General features: G+C 41.4%; 1 protein-coding gene across 1 annotated transcript in view; it reads left to right on the top strand.

Moving 5' to 3' along the window:
* Positions 1-24,864, top strand: part of LOC122790521 (protein mono-ADP-ribosyltransferase PARP14-like) — a 2,292,317-nt gene that overhangs the window by 1,839,937 nt on the left and 427,516 nt on the right. The window contains exons 10-11 of the mRNA XM_044058072.1: positions 2,286-2,345; positions 8,151-8,327. Coding sequence (XP_043914007.1) covers positions 2,286-2,345; positions 8,151-8,327 — 237 coding nt within the window. The remainder of the gene's footprint in view (positions 1-2,285; positions 2,346-8,150; positions 8,328-24,864) is intronic.

A 24,864-nucleotide genomic window follows, 5' to 3' on the forward strand; every position in this document is an offset into this window, starting at 1 on the left:
AGAACAATGCAGAGTTAAATAATGAACAAAGCGTAATGCAAATATATTAAAATAGAAACATAACACCCAACTTAGATTACATTAACCAATCCTAAATCAAGAGATAGTATGACTAATGCATATTCAGTAAGTCTGTTGTGCAGATGCAACCCACTGGTTTCTTGGTGAGGCTGTACAAACTACATTATTATATGTTGCATTTTAAAAATGGGCTTGGTAGTATGGATAATTCCACATTTGACTGCGGTGCATAATTGAGATCATTGTGTGATCATATTTCTTTTTTTGCCCATGTTGAAAACCAGCAGTACTTAGTGATCTCACTGTTTGTGAGAAACTGCTGTTCGGTGTTAGCAGAAATATTCATTTTTCTCACTGTTAAGTGAATGTGGGGTTAGAATGTTAGTATGAGTGCTGTTGGTGTCCAGGGAAACTTGTTCAGTGCTAAAACACTTTTATGGGAGTTTTTTTTTTATTTTTATTTTTCTGTAGTTAATATTTTGACAGATGAAAAAACATTAACAAAGTGTTAATCAGAAAAATAGCTACCACCAAATGCAAGTCTACAGGCCCAAAAAATAAATATAGTCCAAATGTAAACAAACCAAAGACGGACCAGGAGCAGGCTTCAGATTCCAGTTTCAAATTAGTTTTTTCCAGAACAGACGACATCCAAACACTCTGTATTTTATACACGTCTTGTATACACATTGTCTCAAATGCATGTATTAATGGATTAGCCTATATTAAAGAAGACACCACTTTTTCGATGAAATGTTTTTCATATGTGTTTATACTTTAAGTATTAGTTTTTAATATATGCATTTTTTTAATATATATATTTTTTGTACTTTTAATAAAGTTTCATGTGCATGTTCAATACATTATTTTGTATGCTTTTATATGTGTACCACTTTCTTTAAGGAAATGTGTTTATGTGGCTTTAAGTAAAAATATAATGTGACCAGTCACTGGCTGTTTTGCAGCACTTCTAGAGTATAAAATGATGTTTAAATGAAACATTGTTACACCTGACGAAGTGGGGTACACACCTATGAAAGCGCTAGTGTTGTTTTGTGTTTGGATGTCTTCTGTTCTGGAATAAACTGCTTTGAAACTGGAATCTGCAGCCTGCTCCTGGTCCTTCTTTGGTTTATTAAGAAAATGTTACTCATAGAAGTCCTCTCAAGTTAACAGTGGGGAAAAAAACAGTATGATGGCATAACCAGCATTTTTTTTTAATTCATAAGATGTTATATATAGGAAGTGTTGTACTGTTGTAAAAGTATTTGCAGGAATGGAGTATACAGCCTGCTTCTTTTGCACTACAGACATGGCTAGATTCATAAAGGTTACTACAAAGTATATGCTAGGCATAACCTTTGTGAGTAAATAGACAGCACAAGCATTGTGGTAGGGCTGTTCTTGAATTCAGAAAGTGTGCACTTTGTGGTAACCTTTATGAATCTGTTCTGCGTCTTTCAGAAGTTCAGTCTGCCTGCATTTGATTACAGTTGAGCCTCCTTTATAAACCACACCTTGCTACTCTCTGCCTTCAGTCTTTTTTACACCTGAATGTCATTCTCTCCATGCCCCATTTCCTTCATATCGCCTTCATATCTCCATTCCATTCTTTTTTCCAAACAATAAAATATTCCTTATATTACACAGATGCATATGTATATGTACACAAATAGACACAAATACACTTAAACACATGCACATACAAGTATACTTGAACACACAAGGATACATATGCTGACTTGAACACATAATATACTAATTTACTACACACACACACACACACACACACTTGTGTGTGTGTATATATATATATATATCTATATACATACATATATATATATATATATATATATATATATATATATATATATTATATATATATATATATATTTGTATATATATAGAGAGAGAGAGAGAGACAGACAGACAGACAGACACACACATACATACACATGCACACATGAACACTAAACACACATCTACTACACATGCACAAACTCTCTCACTCATGCACAGATGCTTAAATACATTTCCATAATACCCCCCACTTGCTCACACACACACACACACACACACACACACACACACACACACACACACACACACACACACACACACACACACACACACACACACACACAGTCAGTCTGGTTCATTTGAGCATCATGCGTATCCATTTTAACAAGTAAGATATTAAGAAATACAGAGACTGATTCCACAGTTTACAATTAATTAATATGTGTATGTTTTTGTCTTTAAAGGTGTTGCAAGATCTGTATTTTCTGCAGCTGGGCAGGAAATTGAATATCAAGTAAAACAAGGTAAGGATTTGATCTGATGCTGTCTCTTCGGTCCATTCCTTGATGGATAGGATTTTTGCCTATATTTTTGATAGATTTATTTGTATATTTGTATTTTTTTTGTATTTTTTTCTTCTATAACTTGATCTTGTCCTACTCCCATTTAATGATTAGTGTATGCATATGTGTGTGTGTGTGTGTGTGTGTGTGTGTGTGTGTGTGTGTATTCTTGTTTTTACTCACTTCAGAGTGTTCTTTCTCACTGCCCATCTTTTTACACCATTTTTATTTAGATGATTAATGACATTTGCACTGCAGGTATTTGGTCCAGTGTCCGTACCTTCATTTCCTATTATAAACTGAATCTGCTCTGTAGAGATAGAGCAGCTTTTGATTCATCCATCCTCTGGCATATCCTTCCATGAGATCACTGGAAGGGCTGCATTAGCTGAGAACTCTGTCCTGTATGTTGCAGAACAAATGGAAGAGACAACATCTGATACAAAAGTTATGTACTTAGCATAAGAATATACCTGCCCTGTCTGCTTCCATCCTTCCTGAACTATCCACCCTCCTTTCTCCCATTGCTAGTGTTGAACTCGTTACTTCTTATTCTTCTGGTATAACCAGACTGGACATCTCCTAGGTCTATCTCTGTACTTTGAGCTCCAGACCAGCATATAAGTTAAGCATTTTGTTATACAGCCTGTTTTTGTGAGAATGAGGTTCATTGTCTTTTATTGGTTTTGGGGCAAACTCAATCTGAGGTAATGTAAGGGTCTGCAGGGAATTATGAGTAAGGGGAGGAGCCTGACCTTTGGATGAGTGGACATTCTGTGGAGGATGCGTTGAACTGAATGAGTGAGAGACGTCTGCTAATCTGATAAGGAGAATGCTGTTTTGAAAGCCACTAATGCTGAAGATGAATGGGATCATGACATTTTTGTGGATGGAGCCAAAGCTAGCACTCCAGATAAATGTAGTTAGGCTCCAAGGCTGCTGCTGGAGTTGAACTGTTCAGCACCAAGGTTCCAAGAGGAAGGGACAGCTCTGTAAACTTGGGGGTTGAACGTATTCCCCCAGTTCTGGTACTGATGCTTCATCTCCAAGATCTTTCTGGTTTTGAGGCAGCCAATTCCAGTTAGATTAGAGATGACACCAGCGTGCAAGACTTCATATCTGACTTGGACAAACTCTGTGTGACACTTGAATCTGTAATGCCAAAACATGAAAAATGGATCTGGGTAGGAGCTGCAGCGTGATGAGGGGAAGGAGCTAATTTGCTGGATCCAGCAGTGGCAGGAGCCGGGAAGAACCCCAACTGAATCTGGGTCCTGAAAAAATTCCTCATCCATATCCACTTCAAAAAGGCTGCTGATGGACTGACCACAAGAAAAAGGCTGTAGAATGTGGCCTAGAGGACCTGTGAAAGGGTCTGTAAAAATGGGGAATGGAACCTGGGTGAAATGGGATGAACTTCAGCTCCATGACAGAAGGAGTGTTGGATCCAACCAAAATAGGCTCTGAGAAAGGTGTTGTGTCTATTTGCTTAGATGACTTCAGCTCCAGAGCCGAAGATGCAACAGAAGCAGAAGCGTGATCTGAGGAACTTTTTTCTAGACTCCTTTGTCTTCTCCTTAGGCCTGTCTGTGACTTTTGATCTATCTGAAGATATCTTGGCAGAAAGGGACAGTCTAGAGGAAGCAGACTGAGTTTGCGATCAATTTCCTGCAGGGAAAATTTGATGTGTATAATGTCTCTTCAGCACCAGTTTGTTTTTGCACTTAATTGCCTGGGAACCAAAAGTAGTGGAGGTAGAGCACTGTACTTCCAGATGGGCAACACCTAGAGAGAGTAGACAGTCTTAGAGTGTACATAGGAGTTCAGAATCCTGTGGCCACAACCCAAATGTTTTTTAAACCCTGAAGGTTTGTCTGACATAACTGCAAATCTGACCACAACAGCAGCATAGCAGCACTACAAAAAGCTAGACAAGGCAAAATAGCAGACTGTATCAGAAAAGTATAAAAACACTGTTAGAAGCTATTAGTTATTTTTAAACATCTACTGATAAGAAAAGCACTAACAGCACAAAAGAAGAGCAGTGAGAAAAATGGAAGAATAAATATGCTAATTAGTAAAGGGAAGAAATGCAAAATAAAGTTAATAGAAGAAAAAAATAGAAATATCCAAAGATGTAGTACTGGGTCACATCAGAAGCTTGGGAAGTCATTGTTAAAAAGAAACCGAGAACTGTGTAATTGTAATGTAAAGCTTAGCATTAGTACCATAGTTCAGGTTATGCTTTAACAGAACAACTATGCAGAGTTAACCACATGAGCAGCCAGAATACAATTCAAATTGAATGTTTTTCTCTGCACATTTTAAGAAATGGATAGATTGACCTAAACTATGTATTGATTTGTGTACTTTTTCATCATGAATAAAATTCCTGGGAAGTGCTGTTCAGAAGTGAAGATACATATGTGGGAACAGTTTTAGTGGCACACCAGGCTGTGATTTGTTTGATATGTATAGTGTATTGTCATTCAAAATTGACTAATTAGTTGAATCTAGACAAGCTGAAATGTGAGACTTGTAGCTCTTTGATGGAGGGGAGATGGAAGGAGTAACTTGGCCATGAACTGAAACTTTTATCTCAATAATTTGTTGACACTTTTGCAAGCTTCTTTCAGAGAATATGTAGTACATCAGTAGAACAACTTTGTAAAACTCAGTGCAGACACTCAAACTTCGTTTTCTTCATGTGTTCCATTCTAAATGAATGGAAGTCTAGTCTGACAGCAAATGTTCGGGCTACTTGTTCTTAGAAGATGTGCTCTCATAGTGCATTATGGGACATATTTAGCTTTCTAAAGGAATCAGGATATCTACCCCCCCCCCCCCATGAGGGTAGAGAAAGATAAAAAAAAATACAATTAGGAATGAATACCTATTTTCCTACAGTCATGTTTGGGAGGTGCAGTAATACAGGACAAGATAACAAGTATATGTTTTTCATTATTTGCCCATAGTGGTCCTTTAAGGCTTTTGGCACTTTGCTAATGGCAGATAGCATGGTATTAACTGGTTCCAATTTTTTCCATCTTCATCAGTGACTTTTCACAGCATGAAATTTAGTGTTTAGTTAAAATGCACCACTAACCCATTTGTCTAGAGATGGTACATTGAGGTTTTCATTTGCTTGACATTAAAGCATTGGCATAGTTGGTGCATTATTTTAAACTTAAATGGAGTTACCTTGTCAATGAGCATTTCCGTAGGTATCCTCACTCTAGAAAATAATAACACTAACTCCTAACTGTAGATGTAACGTTATATTTACATAGGGGAAAAGAGTAGGGGTACTTAGTTGCATACTCCAGAATAACCAAAATATATTGAAATACATTGCTCAGTTTTACCAGAGATCTAACTGTATTCAAAACAATATATTCTTATGACACCTCTATGGTAGGCATTGGGGAAAAAAATTAAAGTTTGGGTGATGACCTGCCTTCACTTATTCAGGCTTGCAGCATAGACATTTTAAGTTTCTTTCATTATTCCTGGGCACTAACACTTTGCTAGGAACTGTGTTTTATTTTTGTCCATTTCTAAGTGCTCTCCTGGTGCATGCCAATGCCTTGACGTCATCACTAGGTTTCAGAAAGGTTTGTGCACTAATACTTGATGTGCTACTTTCCTCTCTGTCTCTTTCTTTACTTACTTCATACAGTACGTCATTTTGTCATTTAAAGTATAGGTAGGAAGGAAACTGTTTTATTCAGCCTCTTCTCTTACAGCTCTAGCTTTATTTCCCTTGCTATTTCCAAAGTATTACTTTCCCATTTTCCTCTGTTTTAAATATATCTGGCTTAATTGGAAGTCATCCTACTCTGGAGTTTCCTCAAGGTCAGCCTGTCATGAGGTAAAAGGCACTGCCTACCAGAAGCATATCAGGCTCAACCAGTGCCATGTGCTTCTTCCATGAACTACAACCCTATGCCCTCAGCTCTTCAAGTGAGCAGCAAAAAAATACTTTACTGTTATAAGTGAATGGTTACAATGTAGCCATTGGCTTATTATAGTCAGATCCATGTCCCCCCAGCTCTTCCACTGAAGGAGGGGGGGACTGCTGACACATCTACCAGGTGGCCAGATGCACAACTTAATTGCTTTAATTACAGCATTCAGGCTTCTTGGGTACACACCTGCCATCAATTAAAGAGACTATGATTAACCCTAAATAAAGTTCAGCTGTCCTAGTAGGGTTTTCCTGACATTTATTCAGTTGCCTGCTACAGCAAAGGCCATGGTTTGCAGAGAGCTTACAAAGCATCAAAGGGATCTCATTGTTGAAAGGTATCTGTCAGGAGAAGGGTACAAAAACATTTCCACAGCATTGTTTATACCATGGAACACAGTGAAGACAGTAATCAAAAAATGGAAAAAATATGGGACAACAGTGATGTTGCAAAGAACTGGATGTCCCTCCAAAATTGATGAAAAGACAAAATGAAAACTGGTCAGGCAGGCTGCAAAGAGACATACAGCAATACTGAAGGAGCTGCTGAAATTTCTGTCAAGTACTGGTTGTGTACTACATGTCACAACAGTCTCCGGTATTCTCCATATGTCTGGCCTATGGGGTAGGGTTGCAAGACAGAAGCCTTTTCTTAACAGAAAAACATCCAGGCCTGGCAAAAATTTGCAAAACCATATATCAAGTCTCCTAAAAGCATATAGGAAAATGTGTTATGGTCTAATGAGAGTGAGACCAAGGTTGAACTTTTTGGCCACAATTCCAAAAGGTACGTTTGGTGCAAAAACAGCACTTTGCATCATGTGTACTGTACCTTTTTAAAGTATTGGAGTCCCTGCAAATAAGTAGAAACTGTCTCAGAAGTAGGATCCCTCCTCTGATATTGCTGGATTCCTCTACAGGAAGTTGTCCAGGTTTCCCGCTTAAACATTCCAAAATTATTCTTCTTGCTCAAACATAACACTCAAAACACTTGTTGCGGGTATCAAATCCTCCCATTGGAGGCTAACCTCTCTGTTTTATTAAGGGCTATAGTCCTCTTTTCTTGTACATCACAAATCAAGTGATAATACTTAATAACTAGTAATGCAAGCTTACAGCTCTGCTGGTTTGCATTTTCTGTTTTTAAGACAAAGCGACATACTAGGTTACTATACTTAATATACTCACACACACACACAGTCCCATGACCCAATTTGTTAGTATTTATATGTTTAAAGAACCATATATTGATGCCCGGCATGTAGAAACTAAGCCAATGTAGAGCTGTTAAATAAAGGAACTTTTAGATTGAATGTTTCTTTATTTAATTTCAGTTTTTAACCTGTATCACAGTTTACCAGGACCATGTGTATGTAAATGACTGTTTTGAAGTACAGTTGTCATTACAGTATACTGCAGATTAACTATCAGTGTAATGATTGTGGTATATCCAGCAGTTTGCAACAAAATTAACACATAGTCTTATGATTGGTATTTGCCTGCTGTTGAATTTCCATCTTTACACAGTAAACCAGATTAGATAATGTGTCTGTTTGCTATTGCATCGTTTCCATATAATTTACAGTTAATAATAGCATTTGTTTCATAGTCTTTACTTAGTATGACTGCACTGTTATTGGGGTGATGTATGCTTGAGCAAAATACCTTAACAAATTACCTAAAACTGATTTTTGAAAACAGATTATTTGTATATGATATTAGCCATTTTCTTAAAATGCCTTATTTTAAGTTAATTGTTTCACCTTACACTACATTGCTTTTTGGTTTTCTCTTTTCAGTCAGGATAAACGTGGGTAATGTTTTGACAACAGACTCTGGAGGATTGAAGAGTAAAGTTATCATGCATTTCACTGGCAGTGATTCCTTAGATGCCACCCAGAAGGCAGTAAAAAATGTGATTCAGGAATGCGAGCAATATAACTTTACATCTGTGGCCTTCCCTGCAATTGGCACAGGTAACTTTAAAGCTCAGTCTGATTCTGGTAATATTTATTTTTTAACTGATTTGCTTATTCATTTTATAGCAGTTAATTGCAGAGGGGTGTAGCAGATTTCTGTAAAAATACTTAAATATTCATAGGTTCAAAGGTGTATACTAGGCTAATGACCACCAGGGTTTTTATAAGCTTAGACATACAACCCAACCCAGCTTTTGTCCCCGAGTATCTTAGATGCCTGTATGGTGGGGTATGTTAGTAAGGAGGTCGCTAAGGGTTGTGTGTGTGGGGGGGTATTAGCTGGGGATTAATTTACTTACTGTCGACCACTGTCCATCAGAGACATGGGGCCTGAATTAGGGGTAAATTTGCGATTTCCCATCCAGTGATTAAGGTTTTATTTGAATAGGGGCAGGGATGAACTCTGCTTCACATGGACGCGGAGCTTATTCCAAAATGCAGTGATCCCTTAAGACACATATCACTCCTCTAGCAGGTCCTATTGTATGTCACAGGCGAAGTTCAGGTCCATAGATCTAATGTTTCTGGTTTCATTTGATCTGATGATGTCGATCTTCACTTTATTCTTGACCTGTGGGTTTGGTTCCATGTATCGGAACTGACTCGGCCATTATTACACCTTGCGCTTTCCAAAACTCTTGAGCTAAGCATTTACCCATAATACTCCTCACAGGATTACCTCAGATCTTGTTTGCCGCTTTTCAGTGTCAGACGCATCTAAACAGCTCTCGAGCAAGCTATTTCTTCTTGGTAGTAAGTAAAAATCTATCTTTTTTTCACCTCATTAGTGATTTCTTTCCCTTTTTGTAATACTCAGCTCCTCTTTCTACCTATTGTTCTGTAACACAATTGGTGTTTCTCTTATACTTAACATCGATGGTAATTTCTTTCTCTTCTCTTACCATTAAAGTAATTTTTTGCACCATCATTCGTACCTCTCTTTCATTCTTCCTTTCTCCTTTCCTTATTTACCGTGAGGTAACCTTTTGCACCATTGTTGGTACCACTTACTAAAACTAAACCTTAATCTTGTCCATCTTCCTTGCCGTGTGTGTGTGTGTGTGTGTGTGTGTGTGTGTGTGTGTGTGTGTGTGTGTGTGTGTTTGTTTGGGAATGGCTGAGAAACAAAAGGGAACTTCTGGCTTCAAAAGATGCCAGAAGTGCAAATGCAAACTACCCAACTCTGATGAACACTCCCTATGTGTGTATTGTTTGGGCCTGGTGCACCTTCAAGAAGCTTGTGCCATATCTCATGGCTTCAGCCACCAGGTCCTGCTGTGGGTGTGCACTTTTCCACACGTCAACGGTCTTACTCCAGAAACCAGAGAAGTGTGACGCTATGGTTCAAAAAGTCCCAAGGGCCTTTTCAAGACTCACTTGGTAATGGTTTCCCCCAGGACAGAGGGGGAGGTTACAGTGGAAGATGCCATGCTTGAGAGATAGGTGGCCTGCAAAATCAGGGTTCCAGGGACTCTTTCCCTGGTAGCTCTTACCAGTGTTTCTGAAAGGAGGCCCGATTGCCATCCTCTGGAGACAGTCGGGGGATGATTATCCCTGTACCTACATGCATAGCTCAAGATAACAGTGGACAGTTGGGTGCAGAGGATCATCACCAGAAGTTACCACATCCCTTTATCGGACAAGCCCAAAAAATTTAAGAGAATCTCAGATGTCCCACCCAGTCACGGGGATGCAGCAGTCATAGAAATTTAAAAACTGCTCAACAAAAGAGCATCCAAGCAGTCCCACAAGACAATATAGGGTTCGGAGTCTACTCATTATTCTTTTTAGTGCCAAAAAAAAAACAAAAAAACGGGACTGAAGACCGATTCTGGATCTCAGCCAATTGAACAAATCAGTTCAACAAACCATATTCCAGATGCTCAATTCAGTCTATCCTTCTGTTTTTGGAAAAACAGGATTGGATGTGCTCAGTAGTTCTTCAGGATGCTTATTACCATATAAAAATGGACAAGCAATCCAGGAGATTCCTGTTCTTCCAACTGGGAGGCAGTCATTACCAGTTCATGGCCTTGCCCTTTGGTCTCACCACAGCCCCCGGGATGTCCACCAAGTGCATGACAGTAGTAGCAGCTCACTTCTGACAGTAGGGATTCCATGTGTTTCCATACTTAGATGACTGGCTGCTCACCTCTCCCACCAGGCACCTACTTTTAAAGGCAAGAGACTACGTACTTCAAACATATTCCTTGTTAGGCATCACTATAAACTACGAGAATCCCATCTCGCACCAACTCATTGATTGGAATTCATAGGAGAGATGCTAAACATGACTGCAGGCATTGGATCTCTTACCCAGGAAAGACTTCAAAGAATCAGATCCCAAGTCACTCAGATCATTTGCAGCACAAAAGTGACAGCAAGGCTGTTGCTACAAATGCTAGGATCAATGTCAGCTTCCATTGCTCTAGTTCCCCTGGCCAGAATTCACATATGGATTCTTCAATGGCTCTTGACGTCCCAATGGTCATTACTGAATCAGCCAGTGTCTCATCCAGTATTAATCACCAACTTGTAAAAGAGAGACGTGAGTTGGTGGCTTCACACCAAAAAATTTTGTCAGGCAAACCCTTTGTCCCTCTTCAGCCCCAAGCCATAGTGATCACAGATGCATCCCAGATAGGGTGGGGGGCATTATCTGGGAAAGACAGTCCAAGGCACGTGGTCCCAGCTAGAAGCCAATTTGCACATCAGTGTTCTAGAGGTGAAGGCAGTGCTCTTAGCAGTGTAGGCATTCCAAGATACCCTCCCCTCAGGAACAATTGTGATTCAGAGAGACCATGTCAGTAGTCTGGTACATCAACAAGCAAGGGGGAACCAGGTCTTACCCTGTTTATCTAGAAGCACTCAAAGTATGGCAATGGGCAATTTCATCCGATCTCTAACTGCAGTGCACATTCCGGGGAGCTCCAACGCGATTGCAGACAAATTGAGCAGAACCATCCTAATGCCTCACGAGTGGTCTCTAAATGCGTTGGTGGAGGAAAAGATATTCTGCCTCTGGGGCCAGCCCCACTGCGATCTCTTTGCATCTTCCCTGAACAACAAGTGCAGCAGCTACTTTGTCATAATCCTCCTCAAGGGGAGTCACTGAGGGACGCTGTCTGTAACGATTGCCCCCCCCAGTCTATTGTACACTTTCCTCACAGTCCCTCTCATATCTCAATTTCTAAAGAAAGCCAACATGTTGAAGAACAAGATAATTCATATTACTCCATTTTGGCCTCGTCAGGTATTGTTTCCTTTCTTTGGCCTCACCTGATTCGGAAACCTTGGACACTGGACCCAGATCCAGACCTTTTGTCCCATCCGGACAGACTAGTTCATCCGAATCTGCCAATTCTCCAGCTCACTGCATGGCTTCTGCAGTTCCGGCGACTGTCAGGCATTCCACTCTTACTTCCCCAGTTCAGAGAATTGTTCTAGCCTCCCACAAACCTTCGACTAGAAAGTTGTACTTCAGCAAATGGCAAATATTTTCAAAATTAGCTTTACAGACAGATCTCGAGCCCTTTACAGCACCAATTGATAAGGTTCTGGAGTTCTTAACATTGCTCTTTGAAGTAGGAGCATCTGCCTTGACCATACGAGTGCATCTAGCTGCAATTTCAGATTTTCATATTGGTTTGAATGACAACGTTAATGCCCCACAAACTCTGCAAGACCTTTCTAAAAGGAACCTTGATGCTTTGACCTCCAAACAAAGACCCTTCTGCACCTTGGGACTTGAATCTTGTACTTCAGTCAGTGATTAGTTCCCCTTTTGAACTTGCTGTGCTTATGATTTGAAGTTTTTATCTTGGAAAACATTATTGCTGATAGCGATTACTTCCACAAGAAGGATTTTTGAGCTACAGGCTTTATCTTGCAAATCTCCATACCTTAATTTTCACAAAGACAGTTTCCTTGAGAACAAATCCTTCCTTTCTCTCTAAGATAGTGTCCAAAACCAATGTCAATCAGACTATCCAATTCCCATTTTTCTATCCCAGCTTCTCTAACAAGGGTGAATATAGTCTTCATTTACTAGATGTACATAGACAATTGCATTTTTACCTTCACAGGACAAAGGAAATAAGAAAATCAGACCAGTTGTTTCCTTCTTTTCTGCAGCTATGGAAAATCTGTTTCTAAAGTTATTTTATCAAAATAGTTTAAAACAAAGAAACAGCACCAGAGCACTCCACGGCGATCAGACCATACACAGAGAAAACTAGTAGCACTATAAGTAATAGTTCAAGCATGTAGTAATGTTTATTGGAATTCCAGGCTATCGCTTTCACCCTCATGGGCTTCTTCAGACCTTTTACATCTCATAAAAGTAATGCTAACATTTATACTAAAGCCTCTATGACATCATTCTTTAATTAAGTAAATTAGTGTTCACCTGTAAGGCTTCATTCAAGAACAGATTATAAATACTCAACCACAAAGCAACTTCTAAAGTTAAAATATACATATATTAATATATATACTGTGTTTATAAAAGTATATATAAAGAATGTATAAAAATACTTAAAACATAACAGTGTATATAAATATAAAAAAATATAAAAAAAATATATTTAAAAATGTTTAAAACATTTTTTAAAATGTTATGAATATCAAAACATATGTATGTGTGTATATGCCATGAATTAATAAGATGTTATACAACAAATTACGCCAGTTCATATAAGAACTGTATATAAAATACATTTCATAATGGATTCATGTAAGAGCTGTATGAGGACTACATTATATGATATATACAATGATGTATACAAATATAATGTCCTATCTGACCTGCAGGTCTTTATCTAACAACTAACTTTCTATTTTTAGGGTTGGTTTAATAGGGACACTGTCGTTCAGTCCAGGTCTCTGATCTGCTCTTAGCATTATAATCCACCTGGCTTCTGTCCTTTCTGTATAGTTCCTTATGTCCACACCCCTAGAATTGAGTTTGTTTACTTGTAGTACTAGAAATTTGAAGCTGTGTGTGCATTATGTGGGGATTGAATGCGTATATTATACAGATGTTCACGTATCCTATCACGTAACCTACTGTCAGTTTTCCCCACATAAAATGCATCACAGGCCATGCACCTAGCTAGGTATGTGACATGCTGAGTGTCACAATTAGCTGTAGTGTTGAAACAAAATATTTTCATAGTGACAGGTTGTACAAGGCTGGTGTCCTCAGGTATAAAGGGACAATAATTCCATTTATGACATGGTCTGCTGCAATTTAATGTCTCACCCCTACCAATTGTAGTGGGGACTCTGGGTTGGCAGAGTAATCTGTGCAAGTTTGACTTATTTCTATAGACAAACAACGGTCTATCCCCCACTATCTCTTTTAAGGGAGGGAGACTAGCTGCCAGATCTTATATACCAGAAGAGATATACTCAGGGATTGAAAGGGTATATGATTTTAGAACTCGATCTGCACGTCCATATTTTGCAAACCATGTAGACTTAGAAGGAACATCAGAGAGAACTAGAATCACTGATGCAACGATGAATCATCCCATAGTTAGGGTCTCACTGAATTATACAGAATACATTAGCCGTGTGAAAGGGATTTTTTATAAGAACTGGTCTGTCCTCACTACAGATCCCAAATTAAAAGAGGTAGTGGGGGATAGACCGCCGTTTGTCTGTAGAAATAAGTCAAACTTGCACAGATTACTCTGCCAACCCAGAGTCTCCACTACAATTGGTAGGGGTGAGACATTAAATTGCACCAGACCATGTCATAAATGCAATTATTGTCCCTCACTCACTCACTCCCTATCAAACCACACTGGCCTTTTACCTCTTTCTCAGTACACTCACTAGCAAATGTAGTCTCCACCTTCTTTTGTAATATTTTGTCTACAGATATTGTAAGATACTGCTATTCTCATGTAACCCTATATGAAGTATTGTGCTAGATTGCTTACTTGTCCTACAGTTTACTGTATTGCTTATTTTTTGTTTATTTTTACTTGTTGTTATTCTTGTCAGACATGGAGCTTTTCTCACCGGGCATACACTGAAAATGGACCTGGTCCAGTTGGATCTTTCCCGGTTAACAAATGTAAAATAAATAAATAAATATAACAATTTAAAAAAAAATTTAAACATTTTTAAATATATTTGTTTTTTATATTTTTTTATATTTATATATGCTGTTATGTTTAAGTATTTTTATACATTCTTTATATATACTTTTATAGACATAGTATATATATATATTAATATATGTATACTTTAACTGTAGAAGTTGCTTTGTGGTTGAGTATTTATAAACTGTTCTTGAATGAAGCCTTACAGGTGAACACTAATTTACTTAATTAAAGAATGATGTCATAGAGGCTTTAGTATAAATGTTAGCATTACTTTTATGAGATGTAAAAGGTCTGAAGAAGCCCATGAGGGTGAAAGCGCTAGCCTGGAATTCCAATAAACCTTGGATTTTATACTACATGCTTGAACTATTACTTATAGTGCTACTAGTTTTCTCTGTGTATGGTCCGATCGCCGTGGAGTGCTCTGGTGCTCTTTCTTTGTTTTAAACTTAATTGGTATAGTTATCAGAGTATTTACCCCTACTTCGCCCGTTTTATTTGGTTTATTTTATCAAAATGTCTTAAAGACTGTATAACTTTCATTTATAACAAAAAGAAAGTGCAACTACTGGGACCTATCAGATCACACTCAACTAGAGCAGTAGCTGCTTCTGCAGTCTTTCATGCCAGAGCTTTTATTGATGATTATTTGTGCAGGGGCTTCCCATCATACATTTATTGCTCGTTACAAGTTGGATCTGGTCTCTAGAGGGTGAGCGTCCTTTGGCTCAATGGTGCTCAGGAATATTCTTCCATGAGACCTTCCTGGATATAGGTAGCTGGGGACTCTGTCCCACAGGTCAAGAATAAAGTGGAGATTGACAACATCCAATAAAGAAGTTATGTTTTACCATAATGTTCCATCTGTGTTGTCAGTCTTCAGTTATTCTTGAAATTTCCACCCTCCTTCCCCACTGCCCTTCAGTCTCTTGGTGGAAAGGATCTTTCCTAAAAGATTGGTTCCTTCCTTTGGGAATACAGATGTGGTCTCTGATCTGTTACTTCTAGTATGTCACTGTTTTATGCAAACTCAATCTGAGGTAATTCTGTGAAGAGTAGTGGACTGGACGACGCAGTGGTGCAGCGGTAGTATTGTCGCATCACAGCAAGAAGTTCTCCAGTTCGATTCTCGGCTGGGGTGCCTTCTGTGTGGAGTCTGCATATCCTCCCTACGTTTGTGTGGGTTTCCTCCGGGTGCTCCAGTTTCCTCCCACATTACAAAGGCATGCATCTGGGGTCTTTCTCCCCGGGCCTCCGCTGAAAATTGGCTTTGTTTCAAGTCGGACTTTTCCAGTTAACAAATGAGTCCCTCTGCTCCGATTCAGCCGCTTTTCAAGCTCAAACTCTCAGAGAAGCTCGAGACCTAGTGTATATCCCATGATGCTCTACTGTAAACCTCCAGATCTAGTTTGCCACTGCAACGGATCTACAGACTCGTCGGAGTAAGCTCGGGCCAGTGCTATTTTTTCTATATTTAACGATATTTTTCTAAAAATATTCTATTATAGTGTTAGCTAGTGTTTAATATTTACAGTTAGTTATATTTATAGTGTAATTAGAATACTTTGGATTAGTTAGATTGGAGTGTGTTCTTATCGGCTGTTTGTTAGGCCTATCTTAGTTTTGCTTTGGGCGTGACAGGGCTCTGTCAGCTCCTTTGAGTGTGTTTTTTTCTTAGAATTTCCTTAGGATTACTTAGAATTAATAGATAGGTTAAAAATTAGCTACTTCTGTAGAGGGTGTATATATATATATATATATATATATATATATATATATATATACACTGAATAATTTTTTTTCTAAGGGTTAGTTCAGGGATCTGAACTGGTACATATAGTGTTATATTTACACATATAATTACATAGATTTTTCCGTATAGTAAAATGTCTGAGAAGCAAAAGTCTGGCTTCAAAAGGTGCGAGTGTGGTCAGAAAATGCCAGTTACGGACAACCACTCCACTTGTGTCTACTGTTTGGGGTCTGTTCATTTGCAGGAAGTGTGCTCCATCTGCCACTCCTTCAGCTCCAGAATTCTCTTGGAGAGGCGCAGGAAGCTGGTAGAAAGGGAACTCCTGAAGCCTGAATTTCAGGCTGCTCTGGACAAGACCGACCTTTCTTCCAAGGCTTCAAAGAGGTCGAAGTCGTCCAAAGGGTCCTCGGAGCCTAAGTCCTCGGCTCCGAGCTCCTCCAGTATGGTTCGATCATTGGCTCCACAGCCCTTGGAGCCGTGTATCTATCCTTTACCTCGGAGCCCAGTTGTGGATCCAGTGTTGGAGACTCCTCAGTCTCCGATTCTTCAGTCGGTGCCATCTTCAGCTCCTTCGACCCATCCCTCGACCCATTCTTCGAGACTATCTGATGTGGACCTGGACCGAGTGGTTAAGAGATTGCTAGAGAATCCGGCTCTGGCCAAAATGCTTTCCGCTTCGAGCCACTCGGTTTCGAAGCCTGAAATTCCAACCCTACTTTCTTCTCCTCCTCCGCCGAAGCCAATCGAGCTCTCAGAGCTGGGGCAGACAGAACCGATGTCGGTAGAGCCCTCGGAGCTGAGGTTTGATCCACCTCCCTTGGCTCTGTCGACCTTGATCTCCTCGGTTCCGACCGGGGAGTCTCAGGGCCGACACTCCCTCGCTGGTTCCGGGGCGGAGAGTCGGACCGATACTTCGGTTCCGACCCTTCCCCTAGGGGGCTTCGGCACAGGTGGCTTTGGCTCCGTCCTTGGGATTGGAGTGTGGGGTCTTGGCTCGGGGAGGGCTGCTGGCCTCTTCGGAGCCGACAGACTTCTCGGACCAGGATTCTGGTGCCTTCGATGCCATGAGGAAGGTCATGTCTGCCAAGACCACTACCTCCTCGGATTTTCTTCCTGTCCCCCTAAAGGGCCTTGTTCTATCTCTTCTACACAGGTCCCTACCAAGCATCAAGACCCAGAGCCTCAGGTATCCCCATTGGGCGGCCCCTCCTCTACAGGGACTTCACCGGACACTCCCACCGATGAAGTACCCAGGAAGAGGCTGTGCAAGAGGAGACACCTAGATTCCCCACAGGAATCCCTAACATCGGATACTGACTTGGAGGAATCAGAAGGGTCCCCACGATTCCCCTCAGAGGAGGTCTCATTTGCAGACATATTGGAGATCTTAAGGCAGAGGGGTGATTGGCAGTCCCTTGCCCCTACTGAGGATGAGTCAGTACTCCTGAAGGCCTTTGGGTCTCAACCATCCACCTCCTAGGTTACTCCCCCCTTCGATGAACTAATGGATCTGGTTGCTCGAAGGGCGTGGGAGTCCCCTGATTCAGTGGAACTGGTCCCTCGGAGGCCCAACAAGTTCATTACTTCCCCTGCTGACAAAGCTTTTCTTACCAATGGAGTCCCAGTTGATGCCATGGTGGTGGCGGCAGCCACCAAGAAAGAGATGTCGGAAACCTCTTCGTCTGTCCATCCTCCTAATAGGGATTCTAGGACGATGGACAGGTATGGGAAACGCATATTTAGTTCTGCGGCTTTTTCCATGATATCGCTCAACTACCTGACCCATTTTACATGCCTTCAACGAGATCTCCTTAAAGAGCTAGCAGATACTCTACAGGGTAACACAGCTGATGCAGTTTCTGAGAAAGTGACTGCACAACTCAACACCCTCAATTCTGTAGTCAACTCATCCATGCGGCTCATTTCTTATGCCGCCAATGGATCGAATACGGCGGCAGGCTCAGCGATAGCTCTTCAGAAACAGTCCTGGATGCGCCTTTGCGGAAGCCTTCAAATCTTTTTTCGTCAATACCCCATTCGATGGTTCCTCCTTGTTCGGGCCCAAAGTTAAGGAGGCACTTATTAGGTGTGAACAAGAAGGAAAGACTCTGTCTGCTGTAGGAGTCCATTTCTCCACTCCAACTAGACCTTACCCCAAAGGGCAACGAAGTGGAAAAATGTGGTTACGAAAACGCCAAGGAGCTTTCCAGAACACACCTATGGATACCTCCTCCAGGGACAGAGGAGGGGGTAGAAACAGAAGACACCGTCCAAACGGCAGAGGGGGTCCGCAAAATCAGGGTGACAGGGAGCAGATGTTCATTGTGTTACACTGCTGCAGTCATTACACTTGGGTTATCCTGCCGTCAGGCGGTCCCGCAGTCGGCCAGAGTTCCAAAGTCTTGGTCTGGCGTAAGTTGCTGTCACTTCTTCCCTGACGTCAGTGCGTCAGGGGTATATAAGATGCATCTGACACCATTTTCTTCAGTCTTTCTTGTCGCGCGGTGCCCGAAGCAAAAGCAGTTCACAAGTGCCAGTCGGCCGACTCCTGAGATTTTCAAAGTTGAATTTCAGATCCGAAGTCTTCAGTAAAGCTAAGTACCCCATTGGGGAAACTTTTTTCTTGCCTCAGACCGATGTCAGAAAAAGTTAATAATTGTATTTCTTGTGGGAAGCAAATACCTCATAAGGACTTCCACTTTTACTGTATTCCATGCCTAGGCCCTGATCACGACGTCACTGGTTGTCGGTTTTGTGCTAGATTTAAGAAACGCACTATAAAAAGACATTTTGATTTTGCTTTGCACTACTTTGGCTGAAGGTTCAATTATACTATGCCATCAGAACAACCGATGACCGCAATACCGAAAAAATGCAAGGACAAGGATAAAGACAGGCATCCAAGGTCCAAAACCGACGACGAAACCTCTTCTAGGCCAGTCGCTAGTTCGCCGGTTCTCAGTGAGGCGCTTTCGCAGCTCCTGACAGCCACTACCTCAGAGCCACAGGCCGTCTCCGACTCCCACGTGGAGACAACTAGGCCTCTGGAAACTCAAGGTACTGGGCCTACGGAAACTAATCCCTCAGACGGGTCTGAAGCCGCTGAGTAGGCATCGGCTTCTGAGGGTGTTTTCAGACCTTCACAACTTATAGTTTCATAGTTTCATAGTTAAGTACTAGGCTATCTGCCCTGGGGCATTTGTAAGCCTAGCCATAGTGATATGGCTTTTGCCACCCCATGTAGTGGTACCGAATAGAATTAGAATACTGTGCCTCTGTCTAGTAGTGACACAGTGAAAATCCCTTTACATAAATTAATTAGTTTACTGTGCCCCTGTCTAGTAGTGACACAGAGGTGACCCCCGGGGTAAACCTACGATCTCCCATCCACTCATCAAGGTTTCTCTTGAAGAGTGTCAGTGAGGGGTTCTGCCTAACATGAACTGGGATTCTGTTCCAGAGCTTGGGAAGCCTCTGGGTTATGAATCTATCCCTCCAGCATGTTCTATTCATACTTGTGTCGAGGTTTAAGTCTTTGGCTCTTGTGGTTCTGATGGATTTGGATCTTTTGAGGTGGAGCATGTCCATCTGATCCTGATTGGACATGGCCTTGTATGTCAGGCACAGATCACCTCTGAGCAGGCGGTATGCTACTGAATAGAGTGGAGTTTCTTTAGTCTGGCAGACTTACCATTAAAACAACAGCCAAGACAAAAGTACCATTAAAGACAAAGAAACAAGTACAGCAGTCTCCTGGACAGTCCTCCATGCCTAAGAAACAGATGCTTAAAATGGCCGAAGACCTCATTATTCTAATCAGGGGTTCCCATCCCCCTCCTAAGAAAAGGCCTAGGCAGGATACAGAATATGATTCCTCTCATCAGGTTTCCATTTCTTCTGATACCTCTTCAGACCAGGGATGCTCTCTACCCCTCTATGAGGACTCTGATGCTGAAGAATCTATCCCTTTAGCCTCTCCTCCTGAGGATTATTCTTTTTGGGAAACTTTACATACCATGAGGGAGCATTTCCATTGGGAAAGTCAGGATTACTCAGAATCCAAGAAAAGGCTCAGGGATTTCCTTTTATTGCCTCAGCACAGGCTCCTGGCTATTCTGCCTGTGCTAGATATTGTGGATGATGTGTTCTCTGAATCTAGCTTATCTCCCGATTCCTTGCCCCCTGCACCAGCCAAGCCAGATAGGTATTACAGAGTCCCTGACTCTCACAAGTTTCTTTATAAAAACCCTTCTGCAGATCCAGAAACTATTTCCCAGGGTCCAAAAGGGGTTAAGGCTTCCATTGCAAAAAATCCAGTACCCTCTGACAGAGATTCCAGAGCTTTGGATGGATGGGGGAAGAAAGTATACACTTCTGCAACTTTAGCAGTAAGAGATTTAAATTGCCAGTTTCACATGCTTAAGTACCAACAATATTTAATGGCTCAGTTAAAACAGAAAATGCTTGCAAGCTCAGAAGCTTCCGATTGTAAAGAAATGCAGGATTTATTGCATGCAGTTGAACAGGTGGGAAAACATACTCTGCAATGTGGTTTTGATTCTTTAGAGGCCTCTTGTAGAGCCACAGTTAGGGTCTGTGATTCGAAGGCATGCTTGGTTAAAAGAACAGAGTTTACCTGATCATGTTAAGGCAAAATTATTGGATGCTCCTTTACAGCATGATACCTTGTTTGGTGTTAAGGCAGAAGAGGTGTTAAAGAAAATGGAGGATAAAGCTAAATCTATTCAAACAGTCAAGGATTTCTTACAGGTACAGCCACCTCGATTTAGCAGAAATTGGCCAACAAAGAATTGGTCCTTTCCAGTGTCAGACAGGCCACAGAGAGGCAGATACAGACGCCCAAGAGGCAGATCTCAACCCCAAGGCTCAAACAGACAACGACAGTGGGGCACCTCAACCCCAAAAGGAGGTGAGGACAAGTCTCAACCTTACAGGAAACAGTCACAATGACTTTCCCCTTCGTACGCCAAGCACTTCCCTTTTGGAAGCCCCCTTGGGGGGAAAACTAGCACTTTTTTCTCAAAACTGGCAAACAGTCACCCAAGACAAATGGGTTCTGAATATTGTGTCTCAAGGTTACAGGTTCCACTTTCATACTTTACCAAGGCTAAAAGGAATGCCAAACCTGCCACAAAATCAATGGGCAGAGGCACAAAAACAAATTTCAGTCCTCATGGACATGAGAGCTGTTCAAAAAGTGCCACAACATGAACAAGAACAAGGATTTTACTCAAGACCCTTCCTGGTCCCCAGGAAGGACAAGGCCTGGAGGCCCATACTGGACCTTTCAATTCTAAATACTTACCTGGATATTCCGAAATTCAAAATGTTGACATTACAGCAGCTTCTACCCATGCTGGGCAAGAAGGCTTGGCTTGTTACTCTGTACCTCAAAGAGGCATACCTGCATGTCCCTATCAGACAAAATTGCAGAAGATACCTCAGATTCAAAGCTGGTACAATGCACTAACAATTCTCTGCTCTGCCCTTTGGCTTATCTACTGCACCCAGGGTCTTCACAAAGTGCCTGGCACCAGTAATTGCATTTTGCAGACAAAAAGGAATTCAAATATATCCATACCTGGACGACTGCCTCATTCAAGTAGAGACAAAGGACATTCTTCTACAGCATCTGGCATTTGTAAAAAGGTTGCTAATTTCTCTAGAGTACACAGTATAAACGAAAAGAAGTCAAAACTAGTGCCCTCCCAACAGATTATATTCCTAGGTGCCAGCTTAAATACAACGGCCTAGATGGCTTACCTCACGCCAGACAAACAAGTTCAACTAACTCAATATTTTCAATTACTGGCAAAAAAGTCCCATCTCCCTGCAAGAAAAATTCTGCAGGCCCTGGGATTCATGGCATCCTGCATACTACTAATACCATATGCCAGACTGCATATGAGGAAATTACAGTGGTACCTAAAAAGTGTTTGGCCTCAACACTCTCACAGTTTAGAAGCAGTAATACCAATGATTCCCTGCCTACAATAGGAGTTTCGATGGTGGGCACAGGCATGTCACCTAAACAAGGGTCAGCCTTTCACTCTACCCACAGCCAGGCAGACTCTAACAACAGATGCTTCGGATTACGCCTGGGGAGCACACATGGCAGGAAAATGCATTAAGGGCAAGTGGACCACAGACCAGATGTATCTTCATGTCAATCAAAAAGAGATGTTGGCTGTTCAAAATGCCCTAACAGCTTTCAAGAACCTTCTGCATCCAGGACAATTATTATTAAAGACAAACAACACCACAGTAATGTGGTACATAAACAAGCAAGGGGGCACTCATTCTTATCCCCTATGCTGGCAAGCCATGACCTTGTGGAACACAGCTCTAACATATCAAGTTCACCTGCAAGCACAATTCCTGCAAAGGAAAGAAAACTACTCTGGCAGACAATCTAAGCAGAAATATCATGGACCCTCACGAATGGAAATTAAATCCACAAATCTTCAGTATGGTAACGCAAAAATGGGGATGCCCAGACATAGAGCTTTTTGCCTCCCCACTGAATTGCCAACTACAATAATTCTGCACAAGGACTTATCACAAACAAGCATGGAAAGTGGATGCTCTTGTGTTCAGCTGGAAAAACCTAAAAGTTTATGCCTTCCTGCCACTCCTTTCAAAGGTACTCCTAAAAGCCAGAAAAGAGAAACCACAGATGATCCTGATTGCTCCAGACTGGCCACGCCAGCACTGGTACCCTATCTTAAAGAACTTAGCTCAAGGCCCACCATGTATTTTGCCTCAAATTCCACACCTTCTGACTGAAGAAAACAATCAGATCCTGCATGGTCAGCTCAAAACCCTAAACCTGGCTGCATGGCAGATACATTAGTCAAACAGGCAACACCTCTCTCTAAAGCTGTTATGGATGTCATTTTGGAGGCCAGGAGGCCTAGCACCAGGAAAGCTTACTCAGAAAAATGGAAGAGATTCTGCGCCTGAAACCAGGCTCAGAGCCTTGACCCTCTTGTTCCAAACATTCCTCAGATTTTACAATACTTAACTGAGATGCTGGACAAAGGCCTATCCTTCTCATCAATTAAGAGCCACACTTCTGCCATTTCAGTACATTATAACATGGATCCTCCTTTATTCTCTCATCCCTTGCTAAAGCAGTACCTCAGAGGGGCTAAAAACATAAGACCGCCCCGGAGAACATCAACACCAACTTGGGACCTCAATTTCATTTTGAAAATACTGATCCTGCCACCTTTTGAGCCAGCCAATACAGCCGATCTAAAATTTTTATCATGGAAAACAGCTCTGCTCCTGGCAATAACTTCAGCATGAAGAGTCTCAGAGCTACAGGCATTAATTGCAGTGGAACCTTTTATAATTTTTCATCAGGACAGGGTTTCTTTAAGGACAAACCCTACTTTTATGCCAAAGGTGGTATCTAGTGTGGCTCTTAACCAAACTATCCATTTGCCAACTTTTTATCCAAACCCCCAGAATAACGGGGAGAAACTTCTGCATTCTTTGGACATACACAGGCAGCTACGCTTCTACTTGGACAAAACAAAAGCTTTCAGGAAAACTGAGCAACTGTTTGTAGCATATGCAGCAGGATCACAGGGCAAGGCTATCTCAAAGCAGACTATATCCAAATGGATAGGACACTGTATTCGCTACTGCTACACACAGCATGGAAAATCAGTCCCAAATAACATTAGGCCACATTCCACCAGGGCAACAGCCACTTCAACAGCCTTTCTCAGAGGAGTACCTACCAAGGAAATTTTGGAGGTTGCAACTTGGAGTTCAGTGCACACCTTTACCAAGCATTACCACCTGCCTCTTTACTCTAAATCCAGAGCAGGATTTGCCACTGCAGTTCTGCAGGGCCTCATAGCCAATCCTAACTCTTTATAGACCAGCCACCCAACCTTAGCTTTGGGATTCTACCCAAGTGTAATGACTGCAGCAGTGTAACACAGTGAACATAGTACAGTTTTGTACCTACCATAAATGTAGATGATCGAGTGTTCACACTGCTGCAGTCCAGGTTACCCTTCCTCCATCCCCTCTGAACTAGCTGGACTTATCTATACCTTTCTATCCTATACAACCTTTGTGGTGTATTTGCTTGTAACTGAAGGTATTGTTTTTATTTTATATGTATTCTTTTTATTAGCAATATGTATTGCTTACCTACTTGGGGGCACCTGACATCTGGAGCAAGAAAAACTGAAGAAAATGGCATCAGATGCATCTTATATACCCCTGGCGCACTGACGTCAGGGAAGAGGCGACAGCAACCGACGCCGGACCAAGACTTTGGAACTCTGGCTGACTGCGGGACCGCCTGACAGCAGGATATAACCCAAGTGTAATGACTGCAGCAGTGTGAACACTCAGTCATCTACATTTATGGTAGGTACAAAACTGTACTTTCTCTGGTAAGCCCTATCAGCGTTCCTCAAAGGAAGCCCGGCTGTCCTTCTCTGGAGGCGGTTAGGGGTCGCTTGGCTTTATAACCAAATGCCTGGCTAAACATTACAATGGATTCTTGGGTAAAAAGCATCATTTCCAGAGGTTACTACATTCCCTTTACAAAACTCCCTCCCATGTGTACAAGTATTCCAGATGTTCCACCCAGTCTGCGAAAGCTAGCAGCCGTAGA

This window comes from Protopterus annectens, chromosome 16.part0 (genome assembly GCF_019279795.1).
Source record: "Protopterus annectens isolate FY-2018-M chromosome 16.part0, PAN1.0, whole genome shotgun sequence".
NCBI classification, from domain to species: Eukaryota; Metazoa; Chordata; order Ceratodontiformes; family Protopteridae; genus Protopterus; species Protopterus annectens.